Below are 21,513 nucleotides of genomic sequence, written 5' to 3' on the forward strand. Positions count from 1 at the left end.
CAGTGGCGACGAGTGGTGAGGGAGACCCGGGCCCGGCGGTGAAATCCTTTGGATTAATTTTTTCTAACGAAGCGGAACGAAGCTTCACCTCGCTTCATGCCGGGTCGCGGGACGCACACGCGGCCGGCGGCCATTTTGTCTTGTAGGGCGTGAAACTTCACGAGGCTCCGGTTTGGAGCGTGAAGGCAACACGGGCCCAATTTTTGGAAACATTGATAGCAGGAAGTCTACCCTGCACGCCCATGCCTCGTTTGTGGTTTTTAACCCAGTTTTGGGACTCCTACGTCGTGTGAAAGCTAGGAGAAGGATTAACATGACAGGGCCTGTCTAGGCCAATCCATCGCCTCAGCTCAATTTTTGGAACTCCCAGCTCTATTTGGACTACGGCAAGGTGGATCCACAGTGTTCTCTTTGTCCCCTTCATCATCAGAGCGCTGTGGCTTCTTCTTTGTCTCCTTCATCATCAAGTTTGGCTGCTCTGGGTGTCTTATTCTTTTGTGCCTCCAGTGGTGCCCTGTCCGGAAGCCCCCCTGTTTGAACTGTTCGTGTGCCCGGAAAGGAAGGGGTGAGTTGCACTATGATGGTGGGAATTTGAGTTGCGGCCCTCAGGACAGTAGGTGGGGGTGCCTGTGCGCTCAAGCCCATGGGTGACTCTGAGGATTCTGATAGTGGTGCTGCAGCTGCGTCACTCCCCCGCGATCGTGGCCAGGCAGCGGCTCAACAACAGGCTGTCCTACCTCCGGTGATTCAGCCCCTGCAGGACCGCTACCTGGACAACCAGGACTTCCCATCATGGCTCAAGCACGAGCACCCGCGGCCCATGCCGCCTTGCAGCCCATCCCGGAGTTCGATGCATCGGGCCCACCCTCGAGCATGGGGCCCCGATGGAGAAGATGGGTGAGTCGCCTGGACATGTATTTCAGGGCTGCTCAGGTGACGGATGACGACAGCAGAATTGCCACCATGCTGTACTCGGCAGGGCCGGCAGTCCAGGAGATATTTGAATCACTTACACCTATCAATAACTCTTATGATGCGGCCAAGGCGGCACTCCTTGCACATTTCCTTCCCCTTGCAAATGTGGATTATGAGAGATTCGTCATGCTCTCGGCTAAGCAGAAGGAAGAGGAGACACTGGACACTTTTTATGGTCGCCTACGCCGCCTCTCCCTCGGATGCGCATGGGGGGATGCAGACGACATGATACGCACGATGCTGATCCAGGCATGCTCCTCTGGCAAGCTCAGGAGGCAAGTCCTGAGAGAGCCGGGCATCACGCTGCCCCGCATACTGGAGCTGGGCAGGTGCCACGAGGTAGCAGAAGCCCGAGCCAACAAGATGGAAGCAGGGTCTCGGTCGGTGAGGTCGGAGGAGGTGTGTGTCGTGTGGCGAGGTGGCCGAGGAGTGAGACGCCCGGGTGGAGGACCCCGAGATAGGGCAGGAAGAGCCGGGGAGTCGTGCCAGAAGTGCGGGTACGACCTCCCTCACATGGCAGAATGCCCGGCGGTTGGAAAAACCTGTGGGAGGTGTGGACTGGCCGATCACTTCTCGAGAGTATGTCGTGCAGCCATGCCGGTGATGGTGCCGAGAGGTCAGGCACGGACATGGACTCCGCGCCAGAGCCAACAGCCCAGTGTAGCCCAGGTAGAACAGGGTGAAGTCGAGTCCCATGCTGAAGGAGCCGACGAGGAAGACGAGGAGAACATCTTTTTCGTCTCCAGCGTGGAAATACTCAAAGGAAAAAGCAGGAGACAGCCGAGATGTGTGGTGGAGATCAACCACTCCCCAGTCCCAGTGCTCGTTGACACAGGTGCTTCAGTCAATGTGATGGCCAGAGGGCATTATGACTCTCTCAAACCCCTCCCAGGTCTGGTCACACCGAAGGCCCGCATATTTGCTTTTGGGGGTCAGGAACCGATACCGCTAGACGGTGCCTTCGTGGCAGAGGTGGAGCATGATGGCTCACAAATCAAGGCTCGATTCTATGTGACCCCGGTGAGCAGCAATACCTTGCTCAGCTGTGCAGCTGCGGAGGCCTTAGGTATCGTCAGTTTTGCATACTCCGTCCACCTGGAGGACATTAATGATCTCCTTGACAAATATGCTACACTCTTCAGTGGGATCGGAAAGATGACTGGGGAACCAGTTCGACTACACATCGATGAGTCGATGCAGCCCATCGCATTGAAACACCGCCGAGTACCATTCCAGTTAAGGGAGCAGGTCGATAAGGAGCTGGACAACTTGGTGAGCCTGGATATCATCGAGAAGGTTGAAGGCCCAACCCCCTGGGTGTCTCCGATCGTGGTGGCCAGAAAGCCCAAGCAACCCGACTCGGTCCGCATCTGCGTGGACATGAGGCTCCCCAACAAGGCGATCAAAAGGGAGCGACATCTTACACCAACGATCGATGATATCATTGCTGATGCTCAAGGGGCTCGATTTTTCTCGAAACTGGACCTCCGAGCCGGGTATCACCAGGTCGTCCTTCAGAGTCCCGGTACATAACAACGATCGGGGACTGTATCGATACAAGCGGTTGAGCTTTGGAGTATCGTCTGCCGCTGAAGTGTTCCAAGATATCATCAGGGGCGCCCTAGCAGATCTGGAGGGCGTCCTTAACATTAGCGATGATATTTTGGTATTCGCCAAAACCGAAGTGGATCACATGAAGAGGCTCGATAAGACTCTGAAACGACTTCAATCGTTGGGCCTCACCCTTCACAGGGAAAAGTGTGAGTTCATGCGCTCCTCTATTGAATTCTTCGGCTTCATATTAAAGGAAGGCGGGGTGTCGCCAGACCCGAAAAAGGTCCAGGACATCAAAGCGGCGAAAGCCCCCGAGTCTGTGACGGACGTGAGGAGTTTCCTGGGGATGGTAACCTACTGAGGGCGGTTCATCCCGAACTTGGCCTCGAGATCTGAACCACTCCGGGCGCTGACCAAGAAAGAGTCACCATGGCATTGGGGCCCTCTCGAACAGGCCGCCTTTGAGGACATTAAGGGTGCCCTCACAAGGGGGGACACCATGGCGTTTTTTGACCCCGCATTGGAATCAGAGATCGTGGTCGATGCAAGTCCTTTCGGGTTGGGAGCAGTGCTGACTCAAGTGGACCGCAACGGGATTGTTCGACCTGTGGCATATGCCAGCAAAGCACTCACTGAAACGGAACAGAGGTACTCCCAAATCGAGCGGGAGGCCTTGGCGGTGCTGTGGGGCTGCAGACATTTCCGGCTCTATGTTTTGGGGCGTCCGGTGACGGTGGTAACTGACCACAAACCACTGATTCCAATACTGGTGGGCTCCTCTTCAAAACCACCAGCTAGAATCGAGAGGTGGATGCTCGCCCTCCTGGAATATTCCGTCACCCTGGTGTATAGGCCGGGGGCCAACAATGCCGCAGACTACCTCTCTCGTCATCCGGGAATGGGTGGGGGGAGAGGGATATGACACCTGCGGAGAAGAAGCGGACAGTCATGTACGAATGGTGGTGGAGGCGGCAACACCAAATGCGATGTCCCTAGAGGAGTTGGAGGCTGCGGCGGCTGAGGACGAGTGTTTTCGAATCTTGAAGTTCTTGATGCGGAATGGGTCTTGGAAGTCCATCCTCGGAGCTGTGTCCGGGCGCACCCAAGAAGACAAAACAGTACTGGAGCAGTTGTGGAAGGTGAAGGAGGAGCTGTCTTTCTCGGACTCGGGGCTGCTACTCCGCGGTGACCGAATTGTTGTTCCACGGTCAAAGGTGAGCGAGGTGATCAGTCTCGCCCACCATGGACATCAGGGCGCCGCCAAGACCAAGGCGCGGCTCCGTTCGAAAGTCTGGTTTCCGGAGTTGGAGAAAAGGGTGGACGACTTTGTGGCGGCATGCGTTTGGTGTCAGGCGGCCTCTCCTCTGCAACGAGAGCCTGCCATTGAGGCAATGCCTCGAGACACGAGGCCATGGGAGATCGTCCACGCCGACTTTGGCTCAACATCAGTGGGCACCCACTTCCTGGTAATAGTTGATGAACACTCGAGATACCCGGAGGTCGAGTTCGTTGAATCTGTGGCCTTTGAGCATGTGGTGGTGGCGATGGAGAAAATATTTGCGGCCCATGGTTTTCCCCACACTCTATGCTCTGACAACAGATCGCCCTTCCAAAGTGAGCGGTTCTCCGAGTTGATGGAGAGCTGCGGAATACAACACAGGAAGATATCCCCACTGTGGCCCCGAGCGAACGGGGATGCTGAGAGACTGATGCGGACTCTGAACAAAACCTTCCGAATTGCTCAGGGGCAGGGTCAATCATTACAACGCGCCCTCTATCAGTTTCTGCGGGTGTACCGCACCACCCCACATGCCGCCACGGGAGTGGCTCCGGCAGAAGTGTTATTCAAGAGGTGCCCCCGGGGGCTGTTGCCGGAAGTTGGGGAGAAAGAACCGGGGGTCATCGATAGTCAGCGGGTGGAGGCTGAAAGGCGAGTCCGAACTGAACAGGAAAACCTGCGCAGGGGTCTCCGACCTCAAAGACTTGAACCGGGAGATGAGGTCCTCATCCGCAACCGACACCCCCACGGGAAGCTCTCACTCCCCTATGAACCGGAGCCATTGGATGTAGTGGCAGTGAAAGGGTCCATGGTGACGGCCTCGGATGGACGATCTGCTGTCATCCGAAATGTGAGTTTTTTCAAGAAGCTGGGTGATCCACGAACTGACACCCCACCCGAACCTGATCCACCAGACATGCCTGCTGGCGGAGGCCTCTGGGACGAGGTACCCGAATCCCCAGTCCGGGGAGAAGCGGCGGAAGGACGTCACGTGCCGGAGGTAGGCAGGAGGTACCCCCAGAGGGCAGTGCGAGGGAAACCTGCCTACCTCAGCGAATATGTCGTGGGGCACTTGGTTAGTGAACTGGGGTGAGAGGATTTGGGTGGATGACATTAAAGGGGATTTGGGTGTGCAGTAGTGTTTATGATAGATGTGTGGGTTTCTGGTTAATAAAGTTGATGTTAATCTGTTTTGTTGTTCCTCCCGGAAAAGGAGGAGTGTGGCGCTGCCCGATGACGGGCTTACGCGGCGGCGAGACGTGTCACGCCGCCGCGGTGTGCATAAATAAAGGGGGCGTTCCCGGCCGCGTTAGAGCGACCGGGAAGCCCGAACAGGAAGCACTGGTGCCCGTGTGAGTCCTTTGTGTTGAGGGGCTTACGGGACCATGTGGGGGCTCCGACCCGCCCCCAACAACCACGAGGCCAGCCCCCATAGGATTCATGGTCGTTGTTCCATTCAAACTCTGATCATTTAAAAACAAAATAAGGCATTACAAATGACAAACGTAAGCTTTACACCGTTAAAAGCGCTGTTCTTTGTGCATACACCACAGAAATGGAAACAAATTCTGATTTTAGGGAAAACTGGACTCCATATAAACTGCTCTTCAACTTTTGTGCCTTCCAATCACATCTGCCCCACAACAGACAGCCTGGCATTGTTTGCCGCTAGAGATAGCCTTGTTTGTGAAATCACAGGGGTTTACACCATGAAGCAGCACAGTATACAATTGATGGTGTTCACCTTTTATATTTGTCCAGCTTGTATGAAAACAAACAAAGTAGGAGGGCCCCGTTTCACAAAGCATTTTTCAATGGGATTGCACCATTGCAAATGCTTTTTTAAAAATCAGACTCAGAGACTTTGATGAAATTTGGACGTAGCTCTTTGAGTTGTCTACTATGTTTCTGGATATTTTGATGTTTAGCTCTCAGGTTTTTTATAATCTTTAATTTCACCAATAAACCTGGCTGGTAGGAACTAAACTGCTTCCCATATGCTTTGGTTGAGCAGTATCATCATTGGTGTGGCAGCAGTGCTGGCCATTGTGCCGGACTTTCGCTTATCCGTCAAAACATGTCTCCCCAGGTCTCAGACATGGGAAATCTATGTGTGCCCTTTCATATAATTGATCAGCTTTTGCTTCCGAATCTGGGACTCTTAACTCAGGTTGTCAGGACCTAAGTCAAGAGACTTATCCACTGAACCACTGGAAGTTTGATTGGAACCCTTTATGAATATTGCTCTCACCAGAAAATATTTAAGTACAGCTTTGTATGTTTAAAAGATGTGCACCTTTTATAATTTGCTGGACAACATTATAAGAAACACTCCTCCTTTCGAGGGTTAGTTTCCAGTTGTTCATAATTTATTAATGAATGTCCTGACATGGAAATGTTTGTTTATTCTGGGAGAAGAGAACAAACTCCAGAGTCATACCCTTCCAACCACCACTACCCCAGAATCCCCCAACCCACCCCTTCCCCGCGTCCTTGGTGACATATGTAGGTGAGGCATGGTATCACAAGCATGACACTGACACAAAAGGTACAATTTATAAAACCTTTATTAAAGTTTCTGGGTTTGGCAAAACTTCTACTTTGCCGTGTAAATAGGATGGGAGTAGTCTTGACCATCACATAATAAATAAAACAGTCCTAGTTGAGTCTGTCAAATAAAAATGGCCTATGCTAACACAACCTAATGCCTGCCCTATCTCTTGTACAAAAGTGTACAAAGGAGATATGTTTGTAAAGGAAAATCAGTGTTCAAATATAAAGAATAAATGCGACTGAATCAGCTCTCCTCCCCACGTTAGACAGCATGGAGTAAAACGGTCCCCGTAGGCAGGATGTCACACTCTGGCTCGGGTTTTTAACACATAAACAGTTCAAAACGTGGATCAAGACCTGCCTGGCCTTCCATGGTAAAGTCCCTATTTCCAGTCTTCCAAACAACATTCAACAAAATGTTCATGCCAGTCCCCCTCTGTCAGGCTCAGACCTCTTCAAAATGTTCACATTGGTGCCCCTCTGTCGGGCTCAGACCTCTTCAAAACAAAAGTTCACATTGGTCCCCCTCTGTCGGGCTCAGATCTTTCACAACAAATGTTCACGCTGGATACCCTCGGTCAGGCTCAGACCTTTCACAAAACAAAGTTCAACAATACTTGCAGGGGCTCCCTTCCCCAAACCTATTACAGTTCATGTCTCCCTCAGTCGGGCACAGACCGTTTCCAGATGTTAAAGACATTCGAATTTGCATGGCTTTCTCTACAGACCTCCGCAGGACCACTTTGACTCAAAGTTCAACGTTCAGCTTTTTACTCTCCCCTTCTCTATGGGTTAATTTTGATCACTTTGGTTTTACAGTTCATTCATTTATCACTACAAACAGTTCACCTACCAAAGAGACTTTCGAGTGCGCTGCTTCCTTTCGCCGGACTACTCCGTTACTCAGTACCGCTGGTTTCACAGCTATCCTTACTTCAAAGTTAATTCACAGGTCTGCCTTTCTTCACGTATCATCCACATGTTTGCAGCCTTCACTTGCGATATAATGTTTCAACTTCAATCTTTCCTTAACACAAGCCGGTCTCTCAGGTTGCTTGCCAACTCACCGACTGTGTTTGTTTCTTTCCTGTCTTTACGGTTTTCCAATTCACGAGTCAAGATTAGTACCACAGGCTTGGCCTCACCTCCCCATCTCTGCCATTCACCCGTGAGGGTTGCTGGTGTTCTTGAAACACAACGCAGCCTTCTACTTTGGGATTTGGCCTTCTCCACATGTCTTTCACAGCCTTTTGGAGGCAACAACCTCCTGTAGGGAACTCCTGGGGTTCTCGATGTGCTGCTCTCGTCCCTTGGTCCATCACTCCAGGAGGTTCGCCTTCACCCCGGAAGTTCTGCTCTTACTTGTGTTCCACCTTGCTCAGAGTGTAGCTCCATGTTCCGCCTTTTATCTATGTGAGGAGAGCTAATTGGCATCAGATGTATGCACTTAAAGTGAAGTGCCTGACTTTGCCTGACCCGATTAGCGGGACATGTCCAGTGCTATGTATAAGAGTTAGTCTTGTTACTCTCAGTTGCCATCTTCCTCCGCCCAGTGTTTGTGTAGAAAGGTGGGGGAGTTGAGATATCGGAGAATCCCAAAAAATAGGATGGGTTAGTTGTACTATCAGCCTTGTCACCCCTACTCCCTGAAGACCCCTCACCTATGTGATCCTCCTGCACTGCACCACCACCAGGAACTGGATACAAAAGCGATGGCCGTGTCCTGGGCACCTGGATGACACCCTCTGGTTTCTCAACCATCCCACAGCTAATAATTTCCATTACCAGAACCCTGTGGCAGAAATGAAATAAAATGAAGAAAGTAAAGCTTGCAGTGTACACTACACAATCTCTAGTCGCCCCCTGACTGAGGAAGTGATGGGACTACAGTTTGCAAGGGTACCTTTTCAGTTTAATTCTGAATAAAACCCATTGCTATGTCAAAGTAATAAATGTCTCTGGTGCATGGTATGCATTTTTGTGAATGTGATCACAATTATGGACACGCAAATGTGCTGTGAACATTACTATATAGACAAAAGTTGTAAAATATTACACTTGGGGTACTTTGTAAATGAATAACGCATGTATTGTCAAGAGATTCATCACTTAATCGCTTTTATATTTTCTTTCTTGATTTTAGGTTTGAACATTGAGCGTTTCTGCATGACTGGTGGTAAAAGCCCTATTGGTTACCTGAAAGCATATATGACCAACTTGTACCTTTCTGCTGATTCAGAAAAAGTGGGGGAGGCAATAGAAGCAGGTACAGAATATTGTCTTGTGTGTTAATTTCGGTATTACCCAAATTGACCTTTTACAATTGACCTTTTGCACAATTGACCTTTATATTATTTTAGTTATTTTATATAGGTATTGGGTTGGTTTTGGATTATAACTAATATAAGGGGATTGGGTGGGGGGTTTGCAGGGTGTTTTGGACTGGGTGGGAGGTTGCGGGGGCTTTCCCCCCGCAAATATGTCCTAATTGAACTTCTAAATTAGGTCAATTCTCCCGAGGTCAATTCTCCCGAGGTCAATTGTGAAAAGGTCAATTAGTATACAACCTTAATTTCAACTGTAACAACGTACCCCACTCCCAGTCCTTTCGCTGGCTCACCCCACCACCTCACCAAGTTAAGAGGAAAAAAAACATTGCATTACTTTTTTAATGTTGATGCCTACTGTTGCTACCTACTTGCCTGACTAAGAGAATGCATCCATCATTATATTTGCGCTATGATCGTAGTGAATGTTGGGATAATAGTATTACCTGTCATTTACCCAGAGTACTATGAAGCTTCTGCTGTCACAGAATGTACTTGGTTCTCAAAACCCACATCTACAACTTTAGTGTATGTATTTAAAACTGTAAAATGTACTGAAGGTCTCAATATACCTTTTGTGTGGTTCGAATGCTACTTCCAGACTCAGGAGTTACAGGTAGCGGTACAAGTTCTCCATGCGGTGGCACCAGATGTACTGAGACTAATCTTTTTTGTCATCTTTTCTCCAGGACAATGCAAGAAATTGCTATACAACTGTATTTTTCCTCCACAGTCATGCCCTAGCTTTTCATGCCTACTTTGGGCTATGTTGGTACTATGTGCCCCCGACTCAGCTCATGTCGCCTGTGTATGGATTATGACTCACTTCAAACTTCTGGTAGAAATTTTTTTTTCTAGAGTTGAATATGTACTTAGGTTTACAGACCTCCCTTCTATCTACTAAACAAGATTTCTGTGCGAAAATTTAATTGTAATTCATTTTTCACCAAAAATGCAAATGCAGTAAGCGAAGGCTTACCAGCAATCCCGTAACATGCCCCTATAAGCCGCCTGATATCCCGGTGCCACAAGCGGTGGCGGTAATGGTAAATCCCCATTTCAATGGATTCCCATAGGACTCCATGGAAATGGGATCACTGAAACACCAGCACAGTTTCTACCGTTGCCGGTGCTTCAGTGACAACCATGCCGGTAGGGGCCTGAAAACCCGGCAGGTCAGGCCTACCGGGGAAACTGTGGTCCCTCCTGGCATTGTTGTAGTATGGCGGTCCGGAAAGGGTTCCGGTACGTTGCTACCGGCACCCTTATTAACGGACCGCCATACTTATAATGATCGCAATTGTATGTATTTTGCACATTTCTTACCTGTTTGATGTACCATATCGTCTTTATTCCTACCCTGTTTCTCTTTCAACAGCTTGTATTTGTTTACTTCCTTACTGCTTTGGCTTGGCCCAATGTATTTTTTAAATGTTTTAATTATTATTTATTTGCTTTGGGCCCAGAGAGCAAGGCCCGCTTTTCTTAGCAACTGTTTCCTTAGAGAGCAGTTTTTGAAGCAGAAATAGTTTCAAGCAACGCAACACAAAACCAGCAGTTGTTTTTTGATATTGAGTTTTTTTATTTGTAATTATTTATTGGATATTTGTAAGGCGCCCATACAACAAATGGTGTTTCAAGGCGCCACCAGACAAAAAAAGGAGGCGATGGACAAGAGAGAAAGATACAATAGCGTTCCTACTAGGCTTGTGACATTCGGATGATGCAAGTGCAGAACAAGAAGTGCGAGGGGGGTTGGGGGGAAGTGCCGGTCTGCTCAAAAACAAGTGCTAAATTGGGAAGGGGAAAAAGGTGAAGAGGCGTGGTGCAAGTGCTAAGGGGGGGCCAGAGGGAAAGTGCCAAGGAATGCAGGTAAGTGCAAGGAAGGGGGGTAGTGAGCGGGGTGGGGTGCTGGAGCCCTGTAGTTCTCAGAGGGAACCAGGCATCCAGTCAATGAGGCAGAAGAAGGTGTTAGCAGGGGAGGGGAGAGTAAAGGAGGATGAGAAAAGGAGGGTCTTGAGGAGCTTGCAGAACTTATGGAGATCTGGCTGAAGCCTGAGAAGGGCAGGGAGACCATTCCCGAGGGAGGCTCCTGTGGAGGAGAGGCATCTACCCCCCACTCTTTGCTTAGAGAAGTGTCTCATTTGCAGAGAGTTGTAGTTAGCAGGCCGAAGAGCTCTAGCGGTGGAGATATAAAGGGGGAGAGAGGTGGATGTAGAGGGGTCCCAGGCCCCAGAAAGCCGTGTGAATGATGCAGAGGGTCTTGAATTTGATCCTAGCAGCAAGCACGAGCCAGTGAAGAGAAATTAGGGCTGGAGAGATGCGGCCTCTGGGCTTGAAGCCAAGAACAAGTCTTGCAGTCCTTTTCTGAATTAGTTGAAGATGAGGAAGAAGGAAGATTGAGGAAGAGGCTGTTACAGTAGTCAAGCCTAGAGAGGACCAGGGCTCTGAGGAGGTGCAGCTGATAGTGGGTCTTCTTGGCAAGGTCTGCGATGTGAGGCGAGAAGGAGAGAGAGGCATTAAAGATGATACTAAGGTTTTTTGCCTCACAATAGGGCGAGGGGAGGGGACCCATAGAGGGCGGCCAGAGGGCGGGAAGGTGGGAGCTGGTGTCCCAATGAAAAGGATCTCGGTCTTACTGGCATTAAGGCAGAGATCATTGACAACACACAATGACTGAATAGCAGTCAGAAAGTCACGGATGAGGGTGTAGGAAGAGAAGGGAAGCTTGAAGGAAAGCTGTGTGTCATCTGCATAACACTGGAAGTGGAGATAGAAGGAAGAGATCAAATGGGCCAAAGGGGCAAGGTAGATGTTGAAAAGCCACAGCAAGAGATTAGAGCCTTGAGGGACGTCGCAGGTGGAGAGTGTGATAGGGGAGAGAAAAGGGCCAGTTGAACCTGGGAAGGCCAGTTAGAAAGGAAGGAGATCAACCAGTCCAGTGCCAGGCCTGTGCTCCCCAGGATGCCAGAGAGCCGATTGGTCAGGATGGCATGATTGACCATGTCAAAGGCAGAGGAAAGATCCAGGAGGATAAGAACGAATGGAGAGTAAGAGTCAGGATTAGAGAGCAGGTCATCGCAGGTGTTCAGTAGAGCAGTTTCCATGCCTCTGGCAGCTCTGAAACCAGACTGGTGGTCGTGGAGACAGCCGACAAACTTGGTGTGTTGGGTCAGTTGGGAGATGGCCAGCTTCTCCAGGAGTTTGCCAAGTGTGATGGAGATAGGGCAATAGTTGGCAGGGCAGGAGGAGTCAGAAGAGGGTTTTTAAGGAGGGGATGCACAAGGGAGTGCTTGAGGGGAAATGTGAAGGAGCAGGTGGGAAATTAGTGGTTACAGAAATCAGCCAGGGATGATGCAAGAGAAGAATTGTTGTCCTTGATAGTTCTCGAGGAGCAGGGGAGCACCACCTGTTTGGAGGAGAGCTTCATAGAGAGGCTAGTCTAGAGACATCATCCGGTGCTATGGGAGAGAAGGAGGATAGAGGTAGGGAAGAAGAAAATATCAATATCAATGACAGCTGGGGAAGGAGAAGGGAGGGGTAAGTGGAGAGTGAGGACAGAATGTCCTGAGTTTTGGAAATGAAGTGGGAGGCCATAGAGGTATACAGGATAAGGGATGGCAGGGGAGATGTGGAGACTGCAGAAGTATTGTCAAGTTCCTTGCAGATTTAAAACAGTTCGCCAGAGTTGAAAGTGGCACAGGAGATGCAGGCTTGGATGTGAGCCCTCTTCTTCGAGCGAATGGAGAGTCTGTATTGCCTTTGGAGCAGACGACAGGCCAGTTTTTTAGAGGATGTGTCTGATACCTGCCACTTCCACTCAGCCACTTGCGTTTCAGAGAGGCTAGGTCACAGTCATACAAGTTGTTGCACTTGGAGGCAAGCTTCATTTTGGATCCTCATGACAGGGGCAAGGATATCCAGGGTGTTGGTGATAGAAAGTTGAAGATTAGCAACGGCAGAGTCAGTGTGGGAGTCCGTGGCAGGAGTGGGAGGGGGAATGGAGGTGTCAGCAAAGGCAGCAATTGACACTCGCTTCATCGGTCGAATGACGGAGAAGGAGACGGGCAGAGACTTAGCAGGGGGACCAAAGAGATCCAGATGAAAAGACAAGAGGGGATGGTTAGACCATGAGAGAGGCATAGTGAGAGGATTGGAGATAGGAATGTCTGAGAAGATGAGAGCAAGGTATGTCCGGCAGAGTGCATCGGACCAGAGGGATGAATGGTGAGGGAGAGAATGTCACAGAGGTTGCAGAAGAGCCCAGTGGCTGACTCGGGAGAGTCAAAGTGAATATTGAAGTCACAGAGGAGGGGAAGGTTGGAGGTAGAGACAAGAAGGGAATTGGTGATGTCAGACCACTTAGAGGGGAAGAGGGTGACCGGACCAGCAAAAGGGTGGGAGAGACGCTGAGGCTGTAGACGAGGCATTCAAAGGAGCAGTAGGATTGATAGTAGCAGGGATACATTCAGGAAAGATCAAGACCACTCCACCTCCAGAACGGTTAGGCCTGGGCTTGGAGAGGATCTTGTAACTCTCAGGCAGGAGTGGTGTGTCCACGTCTCGGTGAGGGCAAGAACCTCGAGGTCAAAGTCTTCGAGATGGAGATAGAAATCAGAAGTGTGTTTGAGCGACAGTTCAGGGTAGCAAGGTGGACCTGGTTACCACCTTTAAAGGTCTTCTGAGCAGGTGTACAGGGACATGATGTGACCATCGGTGGTGGAGAATGGGCAAGGGAGGTGCCCACTGGAGGACTGACGGGAGAGAGGAGGAAATTGATGAGGGACGGAAGGCACCTATCAAGAAGGAGAAGGTTGGGCTGAGAGCCCTTGGCAATGGCAGTGCCATTGTGATGAACATTAATGATCACCTAGAGGATGAGAAGCCCACCAAGAGTACTTCCCATCTGGTGCCTCCATTAATGGGAGACGAAGAGAAAGGAGAGAGGACAGAGACCAAATGTGGAGTCCATAGGTCAAGGAAGGGACAGAGAGGATGTCGTGACAGTCTGCCTGGAAGAAGCATTGACATAGGTGTCGCCGATGGGCAGGCCTGGATTGAAGACCAGGAGATATTTTAAAAATGATTTCCTCTCAGGCTTCGAGAGGGAGGAAGGATAGGTGATAGAGTAGCAGCTGCGGTAAATTGGTGAGATGGAGAGGAGAGCACCATAAATGGAGCAAGAGAGCAAAAGATGGAAAGAAAGAGGGGAGAGGGATGGAAAACTGCACAAAGCATGACAAGTTGGTGATGACTCGAAACACGTGTCAGGCTACTTCGTTATTAAACTCATTGGACTCATGAGAAATCCCTCCTTCTTTGAATTACTTGGAACACCTGTCACTATTGCACTGTTCAGCGCAGAGAGACTGAGAACTGTCTGTGTTCACTTTTTTTGCATGACAGTTACGCTTTCATTTTACATTACGTCACATAGAAAATTAACCCCAGTAAATTGAGTGCTTACTGCTTGGATAAACACATGTATTTATTTATTTATTTATCCTGCATTTATTTCAGTGCACAAAACCATCAGGCATCTAGGCGCTACTCACAGAAAGTGCATGGTAAATTGTTGAAGTGAAGGAATAATCGTATGGTTACAGACATAAATGGTGTGTGTGTACACAGCCTGGAAAAGCCTCACCTCTTGTTACAGGGGGCTACATCAGGCGGCATATAAATCAAATAGGTATGGTCACACAGACTGGCAAAGCCACATCTCATGGAGTGAGGCACATCATCAAAGAATCTGCCACACAGTAGGGACTCCATAGGTAAGTGAAAATAAACAGTGAGCATGGGGGGAAGGGCTCACCCACATGAATGGGACTCAAGGTGCATTGTGAGCACAAAAAACAAAAATGGTTGCACAAATCTAAGGAGACCTAATTTCGATCTTTTTGAGACAAGGCCCTGCGAGCGCAATAACGAAAATGGTTACACAGATCAAAGGACACCTAAATTCGATGTTTGAGATGAGGTACTGCGATGGCCTAATCCACCAAAGTGGGGTAGGCGTAGCATTACTGAGTCAACATCGGTGTGAGCGTTTGATCTAGTCAGGCCTCTCCTACATGTACAGGGGCTATGTGATAAAATGCTGTTCATCATGAGAACAACATCGTTAGGAGAGGATTGTCCATGTGCAGCTCATTAGAGTAACCTCACGATGTTAGACAGGGCAAGGCATACATAAAATTCAGTACAGCTAGTTGCAACGTGATGACAATATTAGACGTGTTGTAGGAAACATTCATGTACTGCAGGAAAAGCATTTTTAAATGGACGTTACGTGAGGTAGGTTGTGAGAAAACATTCAAAACTGTCAAATGTTGGGTAAAGTCAAAATCGGTGCGATACAGGTAGCAGAGGAGTACATCAAGTTAAGATAAACATGGGAGTACCGCAGGTCTAAATCAAGGGAAACATCTGGTAGGACAAGCTGTGAGTGTGCCACGGCCAGGGTAAATGGGGGCTACATCAGTTGTATGCGTTGTTGTATGTGGTCCTTAGGCTGTGAAAAAGAAGCTGGCGAGAGTGTGGCCAGGCCAATGAGCATAACATCATCGAGTAAGGACTGCTGATGAACTCTCAGGTAAAGCAGATGGGTTGGGGCTAGCGGGGCTTAGAGTGGGTGGAATACATGGAGGAAAGGGGTGCAAGTTAGGAGATATGGCAGTCTCATCTGTTGCTGCAGAGACAGTGAGGAAAGCATCGGGGACCTGAAGAGCCAGTATTTTTATCATCCAGGCAGTGGCGTACATTGCATTACAAGCCTGTGCGCTAATGAGAGGGGGCACAGTAGGCCTGGGAGGCAAAGCAGAGAGTGCTATGGGAGGGATGATCCATGGAGTCATTGCATAGCCTGCATGATTTGTGGGTGCGACCCATTTCAGATGCTGGCATAGATGACTCAGCCGTTTATCCTTTTGGGATTGATAAAACCCATTGGTGTCGAGATAGGTAATGATAACGATGAACACAGATTTCTAGAGCATCTTAACCATATTAATATCTTACTACAAAATGGGTGCTCCTTTTACATGTCTCAGGATTGATGAGTAACCTGTTTCTCCCCACGCCAGAAGTGACTTAAAATGGCCCCTACACAGTAACGCTTCACACAAACCCAGAATAAAGAAATAGCACTTGTGGTGTACACACCAATAAATAATTTAGTTGGTTTATGTGCTTTGTAAATGGTCAGTGGTGTCAGAGAAGAACATTGCCTTCCAACTTGACACCATTCTAAGTGTGCCCTCAAATAATTTGGTGGCTACTTCTACCTTCCTTTATTTTTACTCCCTCAAAACTACACTGCTGACATTGTTTGTCATTACAGTATCATCAGCCTATTAAAGTCTGTGGGAATTGTGTTTTAGCTTGGCCTTCTGGACTACCTCCTACAGCAGATTAGGCTAATCTGAAATGCTTCTGCTAGAGGTGTTGTCAGACTTGGAGGAAGATGGCTTCTTAGAGGTTCAGATCTGGACACTAACTAAGGCACATTAGCAGTGATCCAGTACCCCAGTGTGCAAGGGTAGGGTAAACAATTCCCTGCAAGGGAATTAGCTGGTCAAGTGGCACAGCGAGTAGAGCGCTCGCTTTGACATCCGTGCAGAGCCAAACTCAGCCTTTCATCCTTCCGAGGTCGATAAATGAGCACCACACACCGTGGGTAATAATAAGCAGCGCTCAGATACCTGAGGGTTTGTAGCGCTATATAAATGCCAAATTATTATTATTATTATTTATTATTATTAACAAAGAGCTTCCAAGTGTATAAGCCTTTAAGCCAAAATAACACAATTCTCCTGTGCTTCCTCCGGCTGTGTTAAAGCAGACTCTGGTAGGAGAAGCAGGCAGCAGTGGGGTGCTCTATGGTAAGTAGTCTCCCTGATTAAGCGGGAAAGCACCGGTCACAGACACACATCTGGGTGGCCCAGGTAGAGCAATACATAAGCTGCTTTAATATGCTGATTCTGGTGAATCCAGCGTGGAGGTTGCAAGCTATACATCAAACATGGACAAGCCCTTTCAATTTGTGGCTGAGGGAGGAGAGGCACATACATATATATAAATACCACATGGTGCCTGCTGCAAGTGGACCATAGCTGAGAGGGAGCTCAAAATGTGCATATGAGGTCAGCCTTTTCAGTGATGAAGGTGTATCCAATCTTCTGAGAGTGAGTGGCTGATGCACATGCCTTTGTAATGTAAGTCAGGGGCTGATATAAGAAATGATCTGAGGCTTGAGCCGAGTGGCTAACTGCTGCAGGACAGCAGGTGCCTGGGGAATCTAGATAGAAGAATAAACAAGAGCTAAAACTGGGCGCCTAAGCCATGTTGAGACAATCTCATATCCATTCAATCAATCTAGCAGAATCCCTGGCCTTAGGATCATCAGTGGTCATTTAGCAGTGGAAGCCCAGTGACTGTGAAGAAGAGTCTTTACAAAAATAAACCAATTAAAAGAATGTGTCAGGGCAGTCAACAAGCTGAAAATGCTATTGAAGGACCTAAGTAGAATACGACCATGGAACTGCATAGCCTGATGAAACCACAGGAAAGGTTCCTTCACGCTCTCTAGATTCCCCCTCCAAAGAAGAGCTCATAGGATGCCTCCAAAGGTAGATTATTACACAGAAAATAACAGAATGGATGTAAAGCCTTTTAATAAGTAGATGAACAGACTAGTATGTAAAGTGAAAAATAAAGTATGTGTGCTTGAACGGACAAAGGATAAGAGCAAAATAATCCAACAATGACATCAGGAACCTGACCAGATGGAATGACTGTTGAGGGAGGAGGTTCAGTTTGCAAAATGAAGCATGAGAGATATGTGGAATTAGAACATGGATAAGCTTTCCCTAAATCCACTGTGTCACCGCTACAGGAAATTCAGATGTGTGCAGTGTGGTCCAGTGGCAGAACATCTTTCCTGGTGGAAAAATAATCAATGCACAAGTAAAGAGCAACAAGTATTCCTATCCAGGTTGCCATCTAAGACCAGACTAATAAGGACTAATTAAAACAAATTCTAGCATCACACATGGAGGCAAATAACGTAGAATTGTGATGTATTCCCATCCATTACCAACAATCCTATCTTCTGCTCAGTGGCAGATGGTAAAAATGTATACCACTGCCATTTCGGATGTGTGGGCTCAAAACACAATTTCCTGCAAAGAAAGCAGTGTTACAAATGCTGGAAGAAATGTTACCACAGTCTTCTGTTGATGGCCACATATTGCCTCCATGTACCTTGCTCCCAACCTCCAGGCAAAATGCCAATCTAGACTTCAACCGTAAGCACAGTGTACCCCTGGTGTGGAGTATAACCTGACTCAACGGACTGCAACTCCCGTTCCAATAACAATCCCTGCAGACTGCATGCACCTTTTTGCCAGTCCACCACAATTTGAGGGGATGGATCATGCGGTTAGTTGCACATTTCCACATGAGAGATTAGGCAATCAGGTACAGGATATTATAAGTAAAACGCATTCATATATATGCTGTGGATCACAAGAGCAATTAATGAAATCTTGTGTAATGGCCAAACGATAGGCATCTTCCAAGATATTTTGCCAGCCACACTTTAGAAGTATTTCTTCTGACCCTGTCAGGAGTGGCTATGTGCCCGCCTTGCATATTCCTATATAGTTGCATGCATCTGGAAATCCATACACATTCCTTTGGTTCTGGTAGGGACATCATCTGGATAGCATTCCTCTGTAGGAATGCTGACATTTGTAACTGAAACAGGTGTATCCATGATCCTAGGTGTAGTATAAGATATGCTGACAACCCTTTAGATGTATGTGGTTGTAAGTGGCATGTGGTAGTATAGCTATACCTCTATTGCTCAGGAGGATCCCAAGCAGTTTCTTTAGACAGTGTGGAACGTGCTGGTGGACCTATTTCATTCATATCCCCATTCGAAGTTCCCTCAGCTGCTACAACCTTCACTCGGCCCCTATCTCAGCTCCTTGATAGCCTTGTTAACACATCTCAGCATCTGCAGCTACATTGACTGTGGTCACCACTGGCGGTTGTAGTGTGGTTAATTAGATGCTCTCTCTGCTTCTTCCGCTTTGATAGAACACCTACTGACTTTTAAACCTCATCATCAAATGTCACCCTACACCCCTTCACTGCTTCTATATACAGTTTGTCTTTTTTCTAGTTAATTAAATGTCACTTGCATGATTGTTTTGGAGAGCACATAACATAATCCTGACATCAATAGAGAATGTGACTGCAGCAATGTCATTATCCCATGTCCTTCCTTTTCTTTACTTGCTTACTGACATTTGCAGACTGAAAACAACTGAAGTATGCTTCTATAAAAGTGTCACCATGTTAGCAGAACTGCACCTGCTGCTGCCTCTTGGTCATGGGCATCTTCCCTGCAAAATGGAACTTAAATGACGGGTCACAAACATGTTAGTCCGCATACATTTCATAATTTCATGTAGCACTAATGTCTACTATTACTTGAAAGCCTGGTAATCTCTCATATGTATATCTCTTAGTATTACCAGTAGCACACTTCACACTGTTTTTAAGTGTGATGTGAGCTAATAGTGGTTTTTGTACCTAGTTCCTCTAAAGAGTTGATGGTGAATAGTAGTGGAGGTTTGGAAGAGTGGAAATGGAAGGAGTTGTCCTTAAGGGAAAGTGTACTTAAACGTCATCATACAATAATAATAAAGGGCCCAATTGAAATGTCGAATAGCAAAAGTGTTACACGGTTAAAATTACTGAACAAAAATGAAGATTGCGGACTACTAAACTTAAACTAAAAAGCAAAAAAGGCATCTTTATTATTTAATAAAAAATGATAATACATTTATAAAAACAAAAAAAAACGTTTGCCCAGGAGCAATATGGTTTAGAAACAGTCAGGTGCAAGAGGTCACACAGGTCGCCGAAAGGGGTAATGCGCTGCGCCAGCTGGTGAGGAGGTGTCTGGGTGGGTGCTTGGGAGTACAGGTGTTTCCTCATTAGGAAAATAGACCTTCACAGATGGAAGCTGAGAGGTGCAAATGAAGAGACACTGCATTGATCTGGGGGGCGCACAGAAATGTCCCTCTTAACATACTACTAATCCAATAAGAATCCAAAAACACGTGTTTAAAACAAATGCATGTATTCGGTCAGAGTTCCTTTTTCACAAAACCATAATAATAAATATAGCTTTTTAGATCACTTGTTTTAAGTTTTACTGTTTATCTTATTTTGGTTGTAAAATTGGTTATTTTTATCTATTCATTTTCTTTTTTACTGTTTCATTTGCAGTCTAGTTTATTATTCCTGAAATGATATAACATAGATCCGATAGATTGCCTGGCGATTGTTTGTGGTCTTAACAACATACCTTCCTGAAAACTATTCTGGCGTGCCCATGTGAGCTCAAGTTTAGAAATGCCAGTGCTCATATCATAGGGAAGGCCTTCATGGACATGCTCTGGGGAATGCCTGGCCCAGGTTGCACGCCTGGGTGTAATGGGACTTCAGTGGAGCAGTTTTACTTTAACACCCATCCAGCATCAAAAAAGAAGAATCTTTCATGGGGTTCAAAAAAATCACTCAAAACCTGGCTATTTAACCAATATGAATAAACGCCACCACCCCAATACCTTTAAATATACTGTAACTTTTCTTGTATTATCTGGTTTTGTAAATATGCTCCTATGTTTGTCTAATTGTACTCTTATTATTGTATTATTGTTTGCTGTTTGTACCGAATAGCACCTAAACAAGCGGTCTTTAACCTCACCGTGATACCCAAGCATCTGGGCGTGTAACAAATGTAATAAATAAATAAATAAAATACCGTGAAATGTGCGTCCCGAAAGAGAGCATCTGTCCAAAAAAGAAAATCCTTTCTGACAATGTTGCCAGAAGCAGTCTCAATTGACTGAGCATATTTGTTGGTGTACCACAACTATTTAAGGCACAACACCAATTTTGAAAACAATGTTAAATCCTAAATTTGACATCATTTTGACTTGGATTTGGACAGAAGTAATAACACTTTTAAACTATTGCTTGTGCACCATCTGCATTGCATTGTTTGCTGCCTTCATTTAAAGTCGAATTTGGGGTGTGCTTATAAAATCGAATTTGGGTGTTTTTTAGCATTACTTGTACACCATCTGCATTGCATTGTTTGCTGCCTCCCTTTTTAAAATAATTTTTTTGGTGTGTATAGTTATCTGTGTGCTACTTTTCCAATGTAATTCTATTCCTTCTGGGTTTCGTTAATTCTCTCCGACTCAATCTCCTAGGCCTCGTAGTGAGTTTAGCCAGAACTGTGCAGTGCTGCCACTCTTCCCTCATTCCTTGGCTAAAACCTCTGCCCTCCCATGGCTCTCTCCATCTCTCCTATATTCTATAACTGCTACACTATCACCTATCCCCTATCTCCCTTCAAGTCCGGGCGGAAAACGCACAGAAAAGAAATCCTGAGTGCAAACCCTGGACTTCCCATTGCAGACACCTATGTCAGTGCTTCCTCTACAGAGGTTTTCACTGATATCCTTTTTTCTGTCCCCTCCATTGATCTTTGGACCCCCCATATCATCCCCACTCTCTCTCCTTCGACACAATCCTCTATTAACGGTGGCTCCAAGTGGGAAGTCCTCTTGGCTGGTTTCGCATCCTCTTGTTGCTTCATCACACTGGCACCGTTCTGGTTCAGGGTCCAAAACCCAACGCCCTTCTCTTTGACAGCATCCGGCCTTCTCTCATTAACTTCCTTCCTTCGCCTGCATCTCCCCCTTCTACTCTCTCTCTCCCTCCTCTGAATGGTGT

General features: G+C 47.3%; 1 protein-coding gene across 1 annotated transcript in view; it reads left to right on the forward strand.

Moving 5' to 3' along the window:
- The window catches only part of NT5C1B (5'-nucleotidase, cytosolic IB), a 145,071-nt gene that overhangs the window by 95,943 nt on the left and 27,615 nt on the right, over positions 1–21,513 (forward strand). The window contains exon 4 of the mRNA XM_069605920.1: positions 8,505–8,627. Within this exon, the coding sequence (XP_069462021.1) occupies positions 8,505–8,627 (123 nt within the window). The remainder of the gene's footprint in view (positions 1–8,504; positions 8,628–21,513) is intronic.

The sequence above is a fragment of the Ambystoma mexicanum genome, chromosome 4p, assembly GCF_040938575.1.
Source record: "Ambystoma mexicanum isolate Mex_15411 chromosome 4p, UKY_AmexF1_1, whole genome shotgun sequence".
Taxonomy (NCBI): domain Eukaryota; kingdom Metazoa; phylum Chordata; class Amphibia; order Caudata; family Ambystomatidae; genus Ambystoma; species Ambystoma mexicanum.